This window comes from Tachyglossus aculeatus, chromosome 3, assembly GCF_015852505.1.
Source record: "Tachyglossus aculeatus isolate mTacAcu1 chromosome 3, mTacAcu1.pri, whole genome shotgun sequence".
Classification (NCBI taxonomy): Eukaryota; Metazoa; Chordata; class Mammalia; order Monotremata; family Tachyglossidae; genus Tachyglossus; species Tachyglossus aculeatus.
Window position 1 is genome coordinate 12,367,559 of NC_052068.1, and position 17,040 is coordinate 12,384,598.

General features: G+C 48.3%; 1 protein-coding gene across 1 annotated transcript in view; it reads left to right on the forward strand.

The window, feature by feature from the left end:
* Nucleotides 1–16,788, forward strand: part of LOC119925225 (scavenger receptor cysteine-rich domain-containing protein SCART1-like) — a 28,690-nt gene extending 11,902 nt beyond the window's left edge. Inside the window, exons 3-12 of the mRNA XM_038743327.1 lie at nucleotides 1,780–1,806; nucleotides 5,380–5,712; nucleotides 6,466–6,780; nucleotides 8,090–8,407; nucleotides 11,318–11,623; nucleotides 13,112–13,438; nucleotides 13,639–13,953; nucleotides 14,600–14,917; nucleotides 15,999–16,067; nucleotides 16,460–16,788. Of these exons, the coding sequence (XP_038599255.1) occupies nucleotides 1,780–1,806; nucleotides 5,380–5,712; nucleotides 6,466–6,780; nucleotides 8,090–8,407; nucleotides 11,318–11,623; nucleotides 13,112–13,438; nucleotides 13,639–13,953; nucleotides 14,600–14,917; nucleotides 15,999–16,067; nucleotides 16,460–16,788 (2,657 nt within the window). The remainder of the gene's footprint in view (nucleotides 1–1,779; nucleotides 1,807–5,379; nucleotides 5,713–6,465; nucleotides 6,781–8,089; nucleotides 8,408–11,317; nucleotides 11,624–13,111; nucleotides 13,439–13,638; nucleotides 13,954–14,599; nucleotides 14,918–15,998; nucleotides 16,068–16,459) is intronic.
* Nucleotides 16,789–17,040: the final 252 nt, after the last annotated feature.

Sequence of the window (17,040 nt, forward strand, 5' to 3'; positions counted from 1 at the left end):
ATCCATTACTAAATCCCTTCGGTTTGACATTCTCAACATTTCTATGATCCGCCCTTTCCTCTCCATCCAAACTGCTACCTTATCTTATCCCTCCTTGATTACCTTAACAGACTCTTTGCTGACCTCTCTGCCTCGGGTCTTTCCCCACTCCAGTCCATATTTCACTCTGCTGCCCAGATCATTTTTCTATAGAGACATTTGGGCCATGTTTCCCTACTCCTCAAAAACCTCCAGTGGTTGCTTATCCACATCAAACAGAAACTCCTTACCATTGACTTTAGAGCATTCAGTCACCTTTCCCCTGCCTACGTCACTTGCTACTCTCCTATTACAACCTGGCCTGCACTTTCTGCTCCTGCAATGCCAAACTTCTCACTGTTCCACGACCTCATCTATCTCACGGCTGACTCCTAGTCCATGTCCTGCCTCTGGCCTGGACTGCCCTACCTCTTCATATCTTTCAGACAACGACTCTCCCCAACTCCTAAGTCTTGTTGAAGGCCCATCTCCTCCAAGAGGACTTCCCTAACTCCTTCTCTCCTCTTCTTTCACTCCCTTCTGTGTCACCCTGACTTGCTCCCTTTATTCATCCCCCATCCCAGCCCCACAGTACTTAGGTATAGGTCTGTTATTTTATTTATTTATATTAGTGTCTGTTTCTTCCTCCTGACTGTAAGCTCATTGTAGGAAGGGAATGTGTCTGTTATGTTGCTATCTTGGACTCTCCCAAGCAATAGTAAAGTGGTCTGCACACAGTAAGCGCTCAATAAATATGATCACTGACTGACAGACTGACTTGCCCAAGGTCCCACTGCTGACAAGTGGCAATCAACTCTGATCGCCAAGGTTACCGTGGAAAGCTTTTTACTTAGTTTTACCAATGTGCAAGGGGTGACACTTACACATACTCACTCACTCCACCAAGGGTCCAGTATCAGTCTGTGGTCAAAGGAGCCTGTTCTGCCAATGCTATTTCTTTCTGCTTCCAAGTGCTGCTCTCCTGCTGCTTCTGTCCTTGGCGCGACTCTCGCGATTCAAAACAAGCACCTTTTATCTGCCTTAGGTGTCACAGCTGTGGCTCTATGTAGCAGTCATTGATTGGTCCAGGCCTGTTACTGGGTAGAACAGGGAGAGAAGGCCACACCTCCCTCCATGCTCCACCCCTCACAGGCCCACCATCACCTGCCTCAGGTAGAGCCCATCAGTGCCTTTGCAAAGTCTCTCCCTTGTTGTTGTTCATGGAGTCACAAACACTCACTAAAAAGGCAGCTTGTTGTGGGATCGTCCCAGTAAGGACTTAACACATACCATCATTATTATTATTATTATTTATTGAGTAAAGAGAAACAGTGTGGTCTAGTGGATAGAGCATGCCTGGGAGTCAGGAAGACCAGAGTTCACAACTTGGCCCCTCCACTTGACTTCTGTGTGACCTTGGGCAAGCCGTTTTGCTTTTCTGTGTCCCAGTTACCTCATCTTTAAAATGGGGATAAAGACATGGAACATGGACTATTTCCATGCTGATTAGCTTGTACTTATCCACTACATAGTACAGTGTCTGGCACATAGTAAGCACTTAACAAATACCATATACAAAAAAATGACATTCACAAGTTTTGTTGCCATCTGGTTGCCTCGATCTTTTGCGCACGCTCTTGGTTTCCGCAGTCGGGAGGAGACATTTAGCTCTTGTCTCTCCTCAGATACACACACATACACATATATGGTGATAGCTGAGGCTGAGAACCTCATTGGATGCTTGGTTTTATAATGTTTCAGATAAAACCTCTGATAATTTCATAAAAGGTAATCGTCATTCCAATTGGGCCCCAGCCCTGGGCTTTCACCAACGGCTGAATCTATATATGTTTGCCGCTGGCCCCTTTGTCTCTTTCTGCCTGCGCTGAAGAAGGCCCTGGTGGAGGGAGAGGGGCCGAGGAGGTGAGGGCAGGAGCTGGAGGAGCTGGAAGATGGGACCCAGGATGTCAGCTTTCCTCACAGTGAGGCTTGGGCCTCTCCTTCTAGCCATCTGGCCCGGCCTTGTGGGTGAGTGTCATTGCTTCACTGGCCGAAGGGTGCCAGGCTCAGCTGAAGGAGGTTTCAAGCTTGTGGGACTGAAACCAGAAGGATGCTAAGTACTACTGGTTTTCCTGGAGATCCAGTGGAGATGGGAAACTCGGAGGCTTTCCTCCTAAATTTGCCAACAATTTAACATGCGGTTCCACAGTTCACCCACCGAGATCCTTGGAAAGGAGTAACTTGGGATTTGGGGAGGTGGAGATGGTGGGGTGGGCATCTGGTCGGGGGGGCCGGCCGGGCGGAAGCTTAGTGGGGTTAGTTTGTAATTTGTTAACTTGTTAATTTTAGCAATATTTTGAAGGTTGAAAACACCGGAATTAGCGATCGATTGAATGTGTGTGTTGCTCCTCTAAGGCCAACCTACTCATTGTACTTCGACTTTGTGTCTCTCATCATTAACCCGTCTCCCATGTCCTGCCTCTGGCCTGGAACTCCCTCCCTCTTTATATCTGACAGACCATCACCCACCCCAGCTTCAAAGCCTTATTAAAATCTCATCTCCTCCAAGAGATCTTCCCCATCTAAGCCTTCATTTCCTCTACTCCCTCTCCCTTCTGCATCACCCTCGCTCTTAGAACTGTGCCTGAAACACCCCACCCTCAGCATTCATGTACAAATCTGTAATTTATTTATTTCTACTGATGCCTGTCTCCCCCTCTAGACAATAAGCTCATTGTGGTCAGGGAACGTGTCTACCAACTCTTCTGTACTGTACTCTCCCAACGATTTAGCATATTGATCTGCACATTGGTAAGTGCTCTATAAATATGGATGATTTATGCATTGATTGATCTCCTAGAAGGTTTTCTGAACTAATTCCTCATTTCCCCTTCTCCCTCTCCCTTCTGAGTTACTCTGGCATGTGGATATGTGCCCTTTAAGCACTCGATATTCACCTCACCCTCAGCCCTACATTATATATATATGCATATATATAAATAATCTTATGCATATACATTACTTACATATATATGAATAATCTTATGTATATACACACACATATATACATAAGATTATTTATTGATTATTTATTGATTGTTCATTTAGCATATCCATAGAGTGTAACCTAGTTAAAAACTTCCTTAAATGAAACTGAAGGCAGAAGTTTGGCTAAACTTTGTCAAATGGAAGTTTTTTATGGGGATTTTTTCAAATTTTACAACAAAAAGAGATTTAGTAATTTCAAATTACTATTTGCCTTCCTTTCCACATGACTTCTCCAATTTGCCCTCAGTTCAGCATTGCCTATCCAGTTGGGTCTGTAATCCTTAAGCCCTTGACTGTGTTTCAACCCACATACTCAATCTGTCACCAAATCCTCTTAGTTCTATGTTAACACCTCTGTAATCTATCCTTTCCTCTCCATGAAAAAGTTACTACCTTATCAAAGCCCTTATGCAAATCTCAATGCAGCCCTCTCAACTGAACTCAACTCTCTCTCGTCAGGCTTGTACCACTAACCCACAGCCCTGGATCACCTCTACAGTCCACTTCCTTTGCTCCCGTGTACAAACCGCAGATTGCTGCTGGTGTAAATTTACATATCAGCGCTTAGTACAATGCTGTGCACACAGTAAGCGCTCAATAAATACGATTGATGATGATGATATCAGGCTGAACTAGTCCACCTCAAGTTCATCTTCGAGTTCTTTAACTCTGCCCTTTCCTCTGCCTGACAAAATTATTTCTCCATCCTTATTGGCACGAATGTCCATTGCCCTCGCCAGTTGTTCCAGACATTTAATTTTCTCCTCAAACTCTCTGTTCCCCCATATTCCCCATCTATGGCCCCTAATGACCTAGTTACCTTCTTTATTGAGAAAATTGACACTATCAGCCATGATCATCTTAAAACCACTCCTGCACTTCTCTAGTCCCTCCTTCCTCCTGTCTCTTCTTCAACTATCCAGTACTTCCCAGCAGTACCTTGAGATCTCTTGCCTTCTCTCAAAATCCACACCCTCCACCTGTGCATCCAACCCCATCCCATCTTACTTCATCAAAACACTTGCCTCCTCCCTTCTTCCTTCCCTGACTGCCATCTTCAACTGTTCACTCTTCATTGGCTTCTTACACACTGCCTTCCAACATGCTCATGTCTCCCCTATCCTAAAAACCCTCCCTGAACCCCATGGCTCCCTCCAAGTATCACCCTATCTCCCTTTTACCATTCTTCTCCAAACTCCTTGAGCAAGTTGTCTACACCCTCTCCAATTCTCTCCTTGACCCCCTCCAATCTGGTTTCTGTCCTCTTCACTCCACAGAAACTGAGCTCTCAAAGGTCACAGGTGCTCTCCTAGTTACCAGATCCAACGGCTCTACTCCATTCTAGTCCTCCTGGCCCTCTCAATTTGCCATCGACATGGTCGACCACCCCCTTCCCCTGGAAACATTATCGAACCCTGACTTCGCTCACACTTTCCTCTCCTGGTTCTCCTCCTATCCTCCTCCTATCTCTCTGGCTACCCATTCTCATTCTGGAAATGGCCTGAGCCTGGAAGTCAGAGGACCTGGGTTCTTATCCCACCTTTGACACTTACCTGCCGGGTGACCTTGAGCACAACACTTCACTTCTCTTTGCCTCACTTTCCTTTCTAGGAATTAAATCCTACTCTCTCTCCATAGGCTCTGAGCCCCATGTGGGTGAGGGACTGTATTCAACCTGAAAATCTTGTATCTACCCCATCGCTTGGCACACAGTAAGGGTTAAACAAGTAACATCACCTTGTATCATCCCCAGCACTTATAACAATGATGTGCACATAGTAAGTGCTTAACAAATGCCATCATTATCATTATTATTAACATAGCTACCATAATTATTATGAGGGCGCGTGGCTTCTCTGGAGTAGGAGGCTACTCATGCTGCTCGCAATGGAGGAGAAAGACTATGAAAGTGTTATCCAGTCCTCCCTCTTCTCATCCCCATTGCCTAAGCATTCCCCCTCAGCTGTCTGTCATTTTGCCTGGTCATCCCTATGGTCCCACCCTGCCTTTGAAGCAAACAGAGATTTTGGAGTCTGGGAATCTCAAGACTGTTTGAGGTGGAGGCTTGGGAGATGGGGCCATCCTCAAGAGCAGCATTGTGTTACCCTGTGGCTTGCTGACCACAGTGACTAGTCTCAGACCCTCAGGTGGAGGCTAAGAAATTCAATTACTCACTCCCCTGGGATGGTTTAGGTCTGGCCTGTGGATTCTCGAGGAGGAAAAGGGCAACAGTAGGGACCATCTTGAAGACCTTTTAGCCCAAAATTCCATGTAAACATGACTAACCTATCTCATGACTATTTCTCTCTGAAGGATGTGTCGAGGAAGTAGTGAAGCTGTATTCTTCTGAAGGTCCCTGTTCAGGAATCGTTCTGGTTAACCACCAGGATCAGTGGGGGTTGGTGTGCAGTCATTCCTGGGATATGGAAGAAGCAGCCGTGGTTTGTAAACACCTGAACTGTGGAACCGCCTTAGCAGCGCCAAAGTTTTCTCCAGTGATTCAATATTATCAAGACTTGTCAAATGCTCCCTGGCTGCATGGAGTTTCATGTAAAGGCAACGAATCTTCTTTCCGGAACTGCAATCAAGGGGACTGGAGTTGGAAGGACTGTTCCCATGACTGGTTTAATTGTGTCCTTTGTACAGGTAAGACAGTGGTGGTCTCAAATTTCCAAACATCTCCCCACTAGATTGTAAATTCCCTGAAGGCAGGGATCCTTTCTATCAACCAGATTGTATTGTACTCTCCCAAGTGCTTACTACAGTGCTTTCTGCACATAGTAAGCACACAATATAAATATTGTTTATATGGAAGTGGTTTACCATTGCTTTCTTCTGCACAGTAAAAACTTGAGTCTCTGCCATTGTCTTTGATCCACGTTTTGATCACTTGAACATCCCCCTTTGACTCTTTCTCTGCTGACCAGCACATCTGAATTGACTTTGTCTGATGCTTCAGTTTAGACCTTTCCATTATAGGTAGCCCTATATGGCAGAGCCCTAAGCTTCATCAGCGTACATAAACCTTTCTGCCCCGATGAGACGTCGATTCATAGGAGAGCTAAAGGGGACAGCCTGGTACAAATTGAAAACATATAGCTACAAGCCCCATATTTCTGGTGTCTCAATGAAAACATCCATCTGTCTGAATTGGACAGGGTTGAGTATTTCCTCTAGGAATACCTGTGCACCCTAAAACCCACAAACTGTCTCACTGGGTGGACTCTCCTCTCCAGGGTCCAGGGTGCCAATAGAAGAAAGTACGGAACTCTTTGAATTCAAATTTGTGTTTCTCTCTGAAAATGGGAAATTGCCCATGAAGGTTTTGAAAGACTTTCTTTGAAAATTGATTGATTTAGTGGAATGTTTTCCCTGACTCTCAGGTCTGTGTTGTTGCAGAGAGTGTCTATTCGAAAGCAATGCTGGTGAAAGGAAATAGCCCCTGTGCTGGGTTTCTGGGACAAATCATGTCCTCAGAACATTTGAGGATCACATGTGGCTTTTGGAGCAAAGAGGCCACTGTTCTTTGCAGAGAGCTGGGATGTGGTTCAGCGCTTCAACCTTCCAAGGACGCCCATCTAAGAGAAGACTTGGGAAATACATCCAAGGCTGTGACCTGTCAGGGCACTGAACCTACTATCCTAAACTGCTTATTTCAACAAACACTTTTAGATAGCTGCGATCTAGATTCAGCGTCTGAAGTGATCTGTTCAGGTGAGCTTGGCTTCCAACTGGAAGAAGATATATCCATGTATTAAGGAGGAAATCAAATAATCAATCCAGAATGGGAATTCTCTTCTTGGGAGTTCATACCCAGGCGGCAAATAATAATAATAATAATAATAATAATTATGATGGTATTTGTTAAGCGTTTACTATGTGCCAAGCACTGTTCTAAGCCCTGGGGTAGATACAAGGTAATTGGTTTGTCCCACGTGGGGCTCACATGAGGCACAGAAAAGTCAACTGCCTTGCCTAACATCACACAGCAGACAAGTGGCAGAGCTGAGATTAGAACCCACCTCCTCTGACTCCCACTAAGCCATGTTGCTTCATGCTCAATTCTTTTGTCACAGACCCATTGAGCATACCTATCCATCAATCGCAAAAACATTTTTCATTTATTCACATTTATTATCCTCCCTTTCCTGCCCTTTCCCCAATCCTCATACCCACTTGCTCCACTGTCCCCAAGCTGCCTTTATTTCAATAATGGTATGTATTGAGCACCATATGCTTTCTTTTTACTTTTCTGTTATTGTTAAAAACTTACTTTGAGTCGAGAACTGTTCTAAGTTCTGGGGTAGATACAAGATAGTCAAGTTGGACACAGTCCCTGACCCTCATTGAGCTCACAGTCTAAATCAAAGGGAGGAAGATTTAACCAAAATTGTAAAGATGAGATAACTGAGGCACAGAAAAGCAAAGCGACTTGCCCAAGGGCACCCACCAGAGAAACAGAGGAGCCTGGGTTAGAATCTAGGTCCTCTGGCTCCCATTCCATGCTTTTTTCACCAGGCCATGCTGCTTCTGTGTGCACAGCAGTCTACCAGGCTTTTGAGAGAGTCTCAATGACTAAGTAGGTACGATCACTGCCTTCAAGAAGCTTACAGTCCTTTGTGATTTTCTAATGGAAACAGCCTGGTTTTCATTAACTAGGCAGGAAGTGAGTGAAGGGGGCAGAGTGAGGTCTTTGAAGTCCCCGACTGGAGAGTGGGCCTTATCGTTGGCATTAACATTGATATTACTGCTATGATTCTGAGGTAATAGTTTCCTGGATGAAGAGGAGACTGGGACCCCCAAGTATTAGATGTTCTTAGGAGAAAAGACTGTTTCTCGGTCTGAATGAGGAGGATCTGTCGTCGCTCTGTGTGGGGGCGCTGAGGACATTGTGGGTCCACTTATTTAGTTAGGGCCAAACTGGCAGGGAGACCCGGCGTGAACATGGAAGGTCAGGATTGGTTTTGTGGGCATGTGGGGACTGAGAGGGTTGCAGCGGTTGAGTGTCTGCTTGTCTCCGCAGGGCACCGGGAGGTGCGCCTTGTGGGTGGGGAGCACCCATGCGCGGGGCGCTTGGAGGTGCGGCGGGGCCTGGAGTGGGGCACGATCTGCCAGTCGGACCTGGACCTGGCCACGGCCCATGTGGTCTGCCGGGAGCTGAGCTGCGGAGCCGCCGTGTCCACCCCTGGAGGTGCTGGCTTTGGCCGGGGGCAGGGCCCTCAGTGGACCCAGGAGACCTTCCGCTGCCGAGGGAACGAGTCTCTCCTGTTCCACTGCCCCCGCGGGCCCGCGCGGACAAAACCCTGCTCCCACAGACAGGATGCCGCCGTCCGCTGCTCAGGTGAGTCCCCCAGACCCAATACTTGGGGATGTCTGAGTGTCCGGGTCTCTTCCCCAGGGGAACGTGATTCTTCAAGGTGATTGTTTTGCCCCCAGGTGCTTCTGGTTCCCTTTATCCCTGCTGCTCTGGGATTGTGCCAACTTTTCCCAACAAGAGGCTCCATCATCTCCACCATGGGCAAGGAACGGGTTGACCAACTCTGTTATACTGTACTCTCCCAAGCATTCATTCATTCAATTCAATTCATTCATTCATTCAGTCGTATTGATTGAGCACTTGCTCTGTGCAGAGCACTGTACTAAGTGCTTAAGAAAGTACAAAACAGCAATAAACTGACACATCCCCTGCCCACAAGGAGCTTACAGTCTAGAGGGGAAGACAGACAATAATATAAACAAATCGATTACAGATATGGACATAAGTCCTCTGGGGTAAGGTGGGGGGATGAGTAAAGGGAGTAAGTCAGAGTGATGGAGAAGACAGTGGGAGAAGAGGAAAGGAGGGCTTAGTCAGAGAAGGCCTCTTGGAGAGCTTCAAGGCTCTCCATCCCCTCGCCCCCTCCTACCTCACCTCCCTTCTTTCCCTCTACAGCCCAGCCCACACCCTCCACTACTCTGCTGCTAACTTCCTCACTGTGCCTTGTTCTCGCCTGTCCCGCCATCGATCCCCGGCCCACATCCTCCCCCAGGGCTGGAACGCCCTTCCTCTGCACATCCGCCAAGCTAGCTCTCTTCCTCCCTTCAAAGCCCTACTAAAAGCTCACCTCCTCCAGGAGGCCTTCCCAGATTGAGCCCCCTCCTTCCTCTCCCCCTCTCCCCCACTTTACCTCCTTCCCCTCCCCACAGCACCTGTATATATGTTTGTCCAGATTTATTACTTTATTTATTTTACTTGTACATATTTACTATTCTATTTATTTTATTTTGTTAATATGTTTTGTTTTGTTCTCTGTCTCCCCCTTCTAGACTGTGAGCCTGCTGTTCGGTAGGGACTGTCTCTATATGTTATTATTATTATTATTATTATAGTTTGCCAACGTGTACTTCCCAAGCGCTGCCCACAGTAAGCGCTCAATAAATACGATTGAATGAATGAATGAATAAATGCTTTGGGGCTGGGGCAGGTGGGTGAATAAAAAGAGCAAATTGGGACCGTGCAGAAGGGTAGAGAGGTGTGGAAGAAAAGTAAAAGAGGGCTGAGTCTAGAGCCAACCTACTCCTTGTGAATTGCTCTCATCTTTTCTATCGCTGTCTTCTTGCTCTCACCCTTCCTCCTGCCTGGAATTTCTTCCTGCTTCACATGCAGCAGACCACTACTCTCCCCATCTACAAGTCCAACTATTCATTCATTCATTCATTCATTCAATCGTATTTATTAACCACTTACCGTATGCAGAGCCCTGTACTAAGTGCTTGGGAAGTACAAGTCGGCAACATATAGACAATGGGCTCTGGAAAATAATAATAATAATGGCATTTATTAAGCACTTACTATGTGCAAAGCACTGTTCTAAGCACTAGGGAGGTTACAAGGTGATCAGGTTGTCCCACAGGGGGTACACAGTCTTAATCCCCATTTTACCGATGAGGCAACTGAGGCACAGAGAAGTTAAGTGACTTGCCCAAAGACACACAGCTGGCAATTGGCAGAGCTGGAATTTGAAACCATGACCTCTGACTCCAAAGCCCAAGCTTTTTCCACTGAGCCACGCTGCTTCTCTAGAAGGGGGAGACAGTCTAGAAGGGGGAGACACTGGGCTCACATTGTAAAAGGGGGAGACAGACAACAAAACAAAACATGTAGACAGGTGTCAAAACCATCAGAATAAATAGAATAATAGCTATATGCCCATCATTAGTAAAATAGAGTAGTAAATATGTACAAGTGAAATAGAGTAATAAATATGTACAAATATATACAAGTGCTGTGGGGAGGGGAAGGAGGTAGGGTGGGGGTGGCTATGGGGAGGGGAGGAAAGGAAAAAGGGGGCTCAGTCTGGGAAGGCCTCCTGGAGGAGGTGAGCTGTCAGTAGGATTTTGAAGGGAGGAAGAGAGCTAGTTTTCCTGATGTGTGGAGGGAGGGCATTCCAGGCCCGGGGAAGGCCCTGGGCCAGGGGTCGACGGTGGGACAGGCAAAAATGAGGCCCAGTGAGGAGATTAGTGACAGAGGAGCAGAGCATGCGGGTTGGGCTGTAGTAGAGAAGGGAGGTGATTTAGGAGGGGGCGAGATGATGGAGAACTTTGAAGCTGAGAGTGAGGAGTTTTTATTTGATTTGTAGGTTGATAAATAGCCCCTGGAGATTTTTGAGGAGGGGAGTGACATGCCCAGAACATTTTTGTACAAAGATAATCTGGGCAGCAGAGTGAAGTATAGACTGAAGCAGGGAGAGACAGGAGGATGGGAGATCAGAGAGGAGGCTGATGCAGTAATTCAGTCGGGATAGAATGAGAGATTGAACCAGCAAGGTGGCTGTTTGGATGGAGAAGCAAGGGCAGATCTTAGTGATGTTGTGGAGGAGAGACTGGCAGGTTTTGGTGATGGATTGGATATGTGGGGCGAATGAGAGAGCGGAGTCTAGGAAGCCTTCCCTGATTGAGTTCTAATCTTTCTACTTTATATCCTCCAACTGCTTCTCCAGAACCTATGCACCTATCATAAATACACTATTACTTTCTCTGACCCATAATCGATTACTGTTCTTGCGCCTCGTGCTGACTTCTGTCAACTCTGTGGAGAGGGATCTGATATGATTCTATTGTAAGCACTTAGTACAGTGCTCTGCACACAGTAAGCGCTCAATAAATATGATAGATTGATTGTACTCACTCGAGCATCTATTACTGGGTTTTGCACATGGTAGGAACTCAGTAAATACTGATGGACTGATGTGATTTATTTTGTCCCACACAGAATACAGGCTGGTGAATGGCAGCAGCCGCTGTGAGGGGCGAGTGGAGCTGCAGGTTGGGGGGTCATGGGGCCCCCTGTGCGCCGCCCACTGGGACTTGGCAGATGCCCACGTCCTCTGCCACCAGCTGGGCTGTGGGGTGGCCTTGGCGACCGCGGGTGGAGTGTTCTTCGGGTCAGGAGATGGCCCTGCCTGGACCGATGCCTTTCACTGCACGGGGACAGAGCCCCATCTGTGGAACTGCCCGCGGAGCGCCCTGGGGGCCTCCTCCTGCCCGCCCCACCACGTGGCCAATGCCATCTGCTCCGGTGAGTGCCAGCCCGGAATGGGCACTGGGGGTGGGTGGAGGACTGGGCAGTACTGTCCAGCTGCGGGGTCACCAATGAACAGCCAGCTCTGGACATAGAATGGTTTCTTCGTGAAAATAAGGGCAACCCCTTCAAGTTCATTCTGATCCACCCAGAACGGAGAAGCTGATTTCAGAAACATTAGCTCTGAATTTATTTGGAATCATACCCGAAAGAGAGAAAGGGTGATCAGGGCTAGCTTCAGTCAGTTGCCCCATCCTGACCATTCCTCCTGATGTCATTTTAGGCACCGTATGGTGCAGTGATATCATGGGCAACATTTTGCAGAAAAGTGTTTCTCTTGCCTGCTGCCCCTGCCACCCCCTCAACCCAACATCCTGAGCAATTGGACTCCTAGACCGCAATGTATTCCCTGCTAGAGGGCCCTTCCCTCCCATCGCCATTTTTGTAAAAGATGGTAGTGGACCCGTCATCTAGGACAAAGACCAGGTGTCAGCCATCTTTGGGAAATCCCATATGGCCTCCATCCTTGGGAAATTTCACAGATGACCATTGGGTGGTCATCCATGTCCAACACCTTTGGAAGAGTCATTGCCACTGCCTCTGCCATTGCCTCTGTCAGAAAAGCAGTGTGGCCAGGCCGAAAGAGCAAGGTCCTGGACATCAGAAGATCTGCATTCTAATCCTGACCCCACCATGTTCTTGCTGTGTGACCTTGGGCAGGTCACTTAACTTCTCTTTGCTTCAGTTACTCATCTGCAAAATAAGTATTCAACACTTGTTCACCCTCCAACTTAGACTGTGAGCCAAATATGGGACGTGATGATCCTGCATCTGCCCCAGCCCTTAATACAGTGACATACAGTAAGCGCATCACAAAAATGATTATTCTTCATTATTATTTTTAATGGCATTTGCTAAGTACCTACAATGTGCCAGGCACTGTACTCAGTGCTGAGGTAGATACAAGCCAATCAGATTAGACCCAGCTACTGTTCTACATGGGGCTCACAGTCTTCATCTTCATGTAACAAATGAGGGAACTGAAGCCCAGAAGAGTGAATTGACTCGCCTAAGCTTACATAGCCGACAGATGGTGGAGCCGGGATAAAAACCTAGGTCCTTATGACTGCCAGATTCATGCTTTATCCACTAGGACGCTTTGCTTCTTAAGCATATATGCATTGGAGTATATGCATACATTACCTGGTACCCTGAGGGGATGGCTTATATTATTTTCCGCATGAAATCATCCATGGGTTTCCTGCTCTATGGGAATAAGATTGTTCTCTCTTTCTTTCCTCGCTTGAAATGTTGAATAAGAGCTCACCACCCTGCAGCTGATGGTAGTCTTCCTGTCAGTTCTTACCCTCCTTCAGTGAGGAGTTCTTGCTCTGGTCGTTGTCTCTTCTGAGTGCTGCCCTTCTCAGAGGGATGCTGGCAGTCCCTCTCTGCATGTGTCCACATTTTCGCTCTCCCTGAGCCCAGGTGAATCGGCGGAGGTGCTGCGGCTGCAGGGCGGGCAGAGCCGGTGTGACGGCCGTGTGGAGATATTCCTGCGGGGTGCCTGGGGTCGGATCGTGGCTGAGGCCTGGGGCCTGGTGGAGGCCGGGGTGGTGTGCCGACAGCTGCACTGTGGAGAGGCTCACAGAGCCTACAGCCTCGATCAGATGGCCTGCGGCCCAGAGGCCACCCCCGTGGGGCTCAGCGCTGTCACCTGTGCTGGGAACGAAACCCGCCTGACACAATGCCAGGTCTCCATCACCCCGCCATCTCCTGCGGGGATGGCCTGGGATGTGGGCGTTGTTTGCTCTGGTAAGTTCCCACCAGGGCCCTGCCCCACCCCCGGCAGTAATCCCACCCCCAGTCCCTTTCAAGATCATGGTCCCACTTTGACCATTGCCCCCCCTCCCCAGCCATGTTCCCCACCACTAGCCCCATCCCAAGTCTTGTCCCAGCCCCGATGGTGGTCCCATTGCCCCACCCCTGGCTATGTCTCTCATCCATGCCTGCAGAGAGCGAAGGCCTGCGTCTGGCAGGAGGTCCTGGGCGCTGTGCTGGGAGGGTGGAGGTGCTCCACGATGGGCACTGGGGGACGGTCTGCGACGACTCCTGGGACCTGGCAGATGCCCAGGTAGTCTGCCGGCAGCTGAGCTGTGGCATGGCCCTCGGGGCCCCCGCCCCCACCGGGTATGGGGCCGGGACAGGGCCCATCTGGCTGGACGAGCTGGCCTGCACGGGGAACGAGTCTCGCCTCTGGCAGTGCCCCTCCGCCGGCTGGGGCCAACACAACTGCCGACACAAGGAGGACGTCGGCGTTCTCTGCTCGGGCAAGTTCTGCATCCCTTGGGGGTCGTCTCCGCGTTGTGTGAGAAGAGGGGTGGTGGGCTCCAATGGGGCATTCATTCAACACCACAATATAAGCCAACCGGAAACAGTCAATCAGTGGTGCTTCTAGAGTGCTTACTATGTGTTGAGTACTGTATTAAGTGCTTGGGAGAGTACAATCCAGAAGAATGAGCATACATTTTCCCTGCCCTCGACAAGCTTACAGTCTAGAGGGGGAGACCAACATTAATATATATAAATAAGTAATGCATAATATATAATTTAAGGATGGGTACATAAGTGCTGTGGGGTTGGAGGTGGGGTGACTATCAAATGTGCAAATGTCACTGACCTGAGTAGATGATACAGAAGGGAGAGCAGGGAAGGCCTCCTCGAGGACATGGGGTTCTCTGTCTAAGGGAGAGGGAAAAACAGGTATTATACCATATTTTACAAATGAGGAAACTGAGTCCCAAGTAGGTTAAGTGGCTTGCTCAAGGTCACACAGGAGGCACATGGTGGAGGCGGTATTAAAATCCAGTCCTCCTGACTCTTTTGCCCGGGCTCCTTCCACTAGGCCCCACGGCTTCAAACTTCAGGTTTTGCCCCTTAGCCGACACAGATTCTCAGCGGTTCCTCTCTCCTCAGAGTTCATAGACATGCGGCTCGCTGGTGGTTCCTGGGCCTGTACCGGACGGCTGGAGGTTTTCTACAATGGGACGTGGGGAAGCGTATGCCATAACTCCCTGACGGGTGTCTCCCTCACCGTGATATGCAAACAGCTGCAATGTGGAGCCCGGGGGCAGCTCTTGGACACACCAGAACCAGATGCAGAATCCAGGTTGACCTGGGTGGACCATATTGAATGCCGAGAGAAGCACCACACCTCTCTGTGGCAGTGCCCCTCCTCACCTTGGCATCCACATTCGTGCCCCAGGACGGAAGAAGCCTGGATCAGTTGCCAAGGTGATCACCTTGTCCTTCTATTGTCTCTGGCCTGGAAACCACTTTAGGCAATAGAGTCTCTTGATTTGTGATGTAACATGAGAGTGAAAGCTCTTCGTGGGCAGGGTTAGCACTAGCTAATTTCAATTCCACTCTTGATTACAGGGCTCTCTCGCTTTGAAACGACTCTGCAAACTCTGCTTTCCTCAGCTGGATATTATAATCAATCAATCAATCAATCATATTTATTGAGCGCTTACTGTGTGCAGAGCACTGTATTAAGCACTTGGGAAGTACAAATTGGCAACATATAGAGACAGTCCCTACCCAACAGTGGGCTCACAGTCTAAAAGGGGGAGACAGAGAACAAAACCAAACTTACTAACAAAATAAAATAAATAGACTAGATATGTACAAGAAAAATAAATAAATAAATAAATAGAGTAAAAAATATGTACAAACATATACACATAACCTTTCCTGTTACAGTCTTTGCATAACAGAAACAACTCTGGTTTACATATATCTCTAGGAAGCATTTTGACAACTTGAATAAAGCAATTAAAGCCCTTTTCAATTTAGGATGAGAAAATTACACCGATATTTCATAGGTATTGGCAGATCTCCAATGTGTTAATGCATGATGTTTTGTTGCTCAAAGGATGTGAAGGCTAATATTTGAACATTATATACACTCACCATCTTTGTAAGATTGGGAGTGGTTGGTTAAAGTATATTAATAATAATAATAATGATAATAATAATAATTATGGTATTTGTTAAGTGCTTACTATGTTTCAGACACTATATTAAATGCTGGGGTGGATATAAACAAATTGGGTTGGTTACAGCCCATGTTCCATGTTAGGCTCACATTCTCAATCCCCATTTTGCAGATGAGGTCACTGAGGCACATAGAAGTGAAGTGACTTGCCTAAATCACACAGCAGACAAGTGGAGGAGATGGGATTAAAACCCATGACCTTCTGGCTCCCAAGCCATGCTCTAGCCACTAAGCCATGTCGCTTCCAGCATGGTAGCAGTTGGTATTTCTATCCAGCATCATTGGCTACAGTAATTCCCTTCCCTTTTCCCTCCTCAGAAGAGAGAGATGAAAAAAATGAGAGCCCGGAAGAGACCCTTAAATGCTCAGTCTTCAACAACTGCACAGGTATCTGGTTCATCTCTCCTCTCCTCTCACTCCAATCTGACCCCCTCTTTCTCACTCTCTCTTTTCCTCCTTCTCCCTTTTTCCTCTCCCACTTCCTTTTCTTCTCTCTCTTCTTCTCCCTCTCCTTTTCTATTTCCTTCTTTCTTCTCCAGTCTCCTCCCTCTCTGTTTTCCTCTCCATCTCCCTTTACTTCTCCATCTTCCTCACCCTACTTTTCCATCTCTGTCTCCATATTTTTCTCTCCCTATTTTATCTCTCCCTGTGTTTCTCTCTTTCTCTCTCTCTCCCCATGTGTCTGTCTACCCTACTATTCCTTTTCCTTGCCCTGCCCCTCTCTGCCCCCTCATTGCCCCCGGTGGTGTGGGTGAGATGGACAGAGGTGTTGTTTTCAGCGCAGGAGAAGGTGCGCGTGCGGGGCGGTGAGGACGGCTGCTCGGGACGTGTAGAGGTGTGGCACGTCGGGTCATGGGGCACGGTTTGCGATGACGCCTGGGACCTGGCAGATGCCCACGTAGTGTGCCGACAGCTGGGCTGCGGAGCGGCGCTGGCAGCCCCGGGACGGGCGGCCTTCGGTCCGGGGACGGGCACCATCTGGCTGGATGAGGTCCGGTGCCAGGGCAGCGAGGCCTCTCTCTGGGACTGTCCGGCAGCCCCCTGGGGCCGCACCGACTGTGACCACAAGGAAGACGCCGCTGTCAACTGTTCTGGTCAGTGCTGGTGACAGGTCAGAGGGAGGGATGTGAGAACCAGAGGGAGGAAGCTTCATCCTGCTGGGAGGGAGTGGGACTGAACTGAGAGGCCAACGTTTTTGGTTCATCATTTTCAGTTAGGACCACTGTCCCATCAGCACCCAAGTCCCTGGTCGTCCATGCCCTCCCCGCACCCCAGACCCATGTGACTCGAGTTTCCTTCCTGTGATCATCACTTTGGCACCAGAGATTATATCCTTCATGGAACCACCTCAGAAAACCCA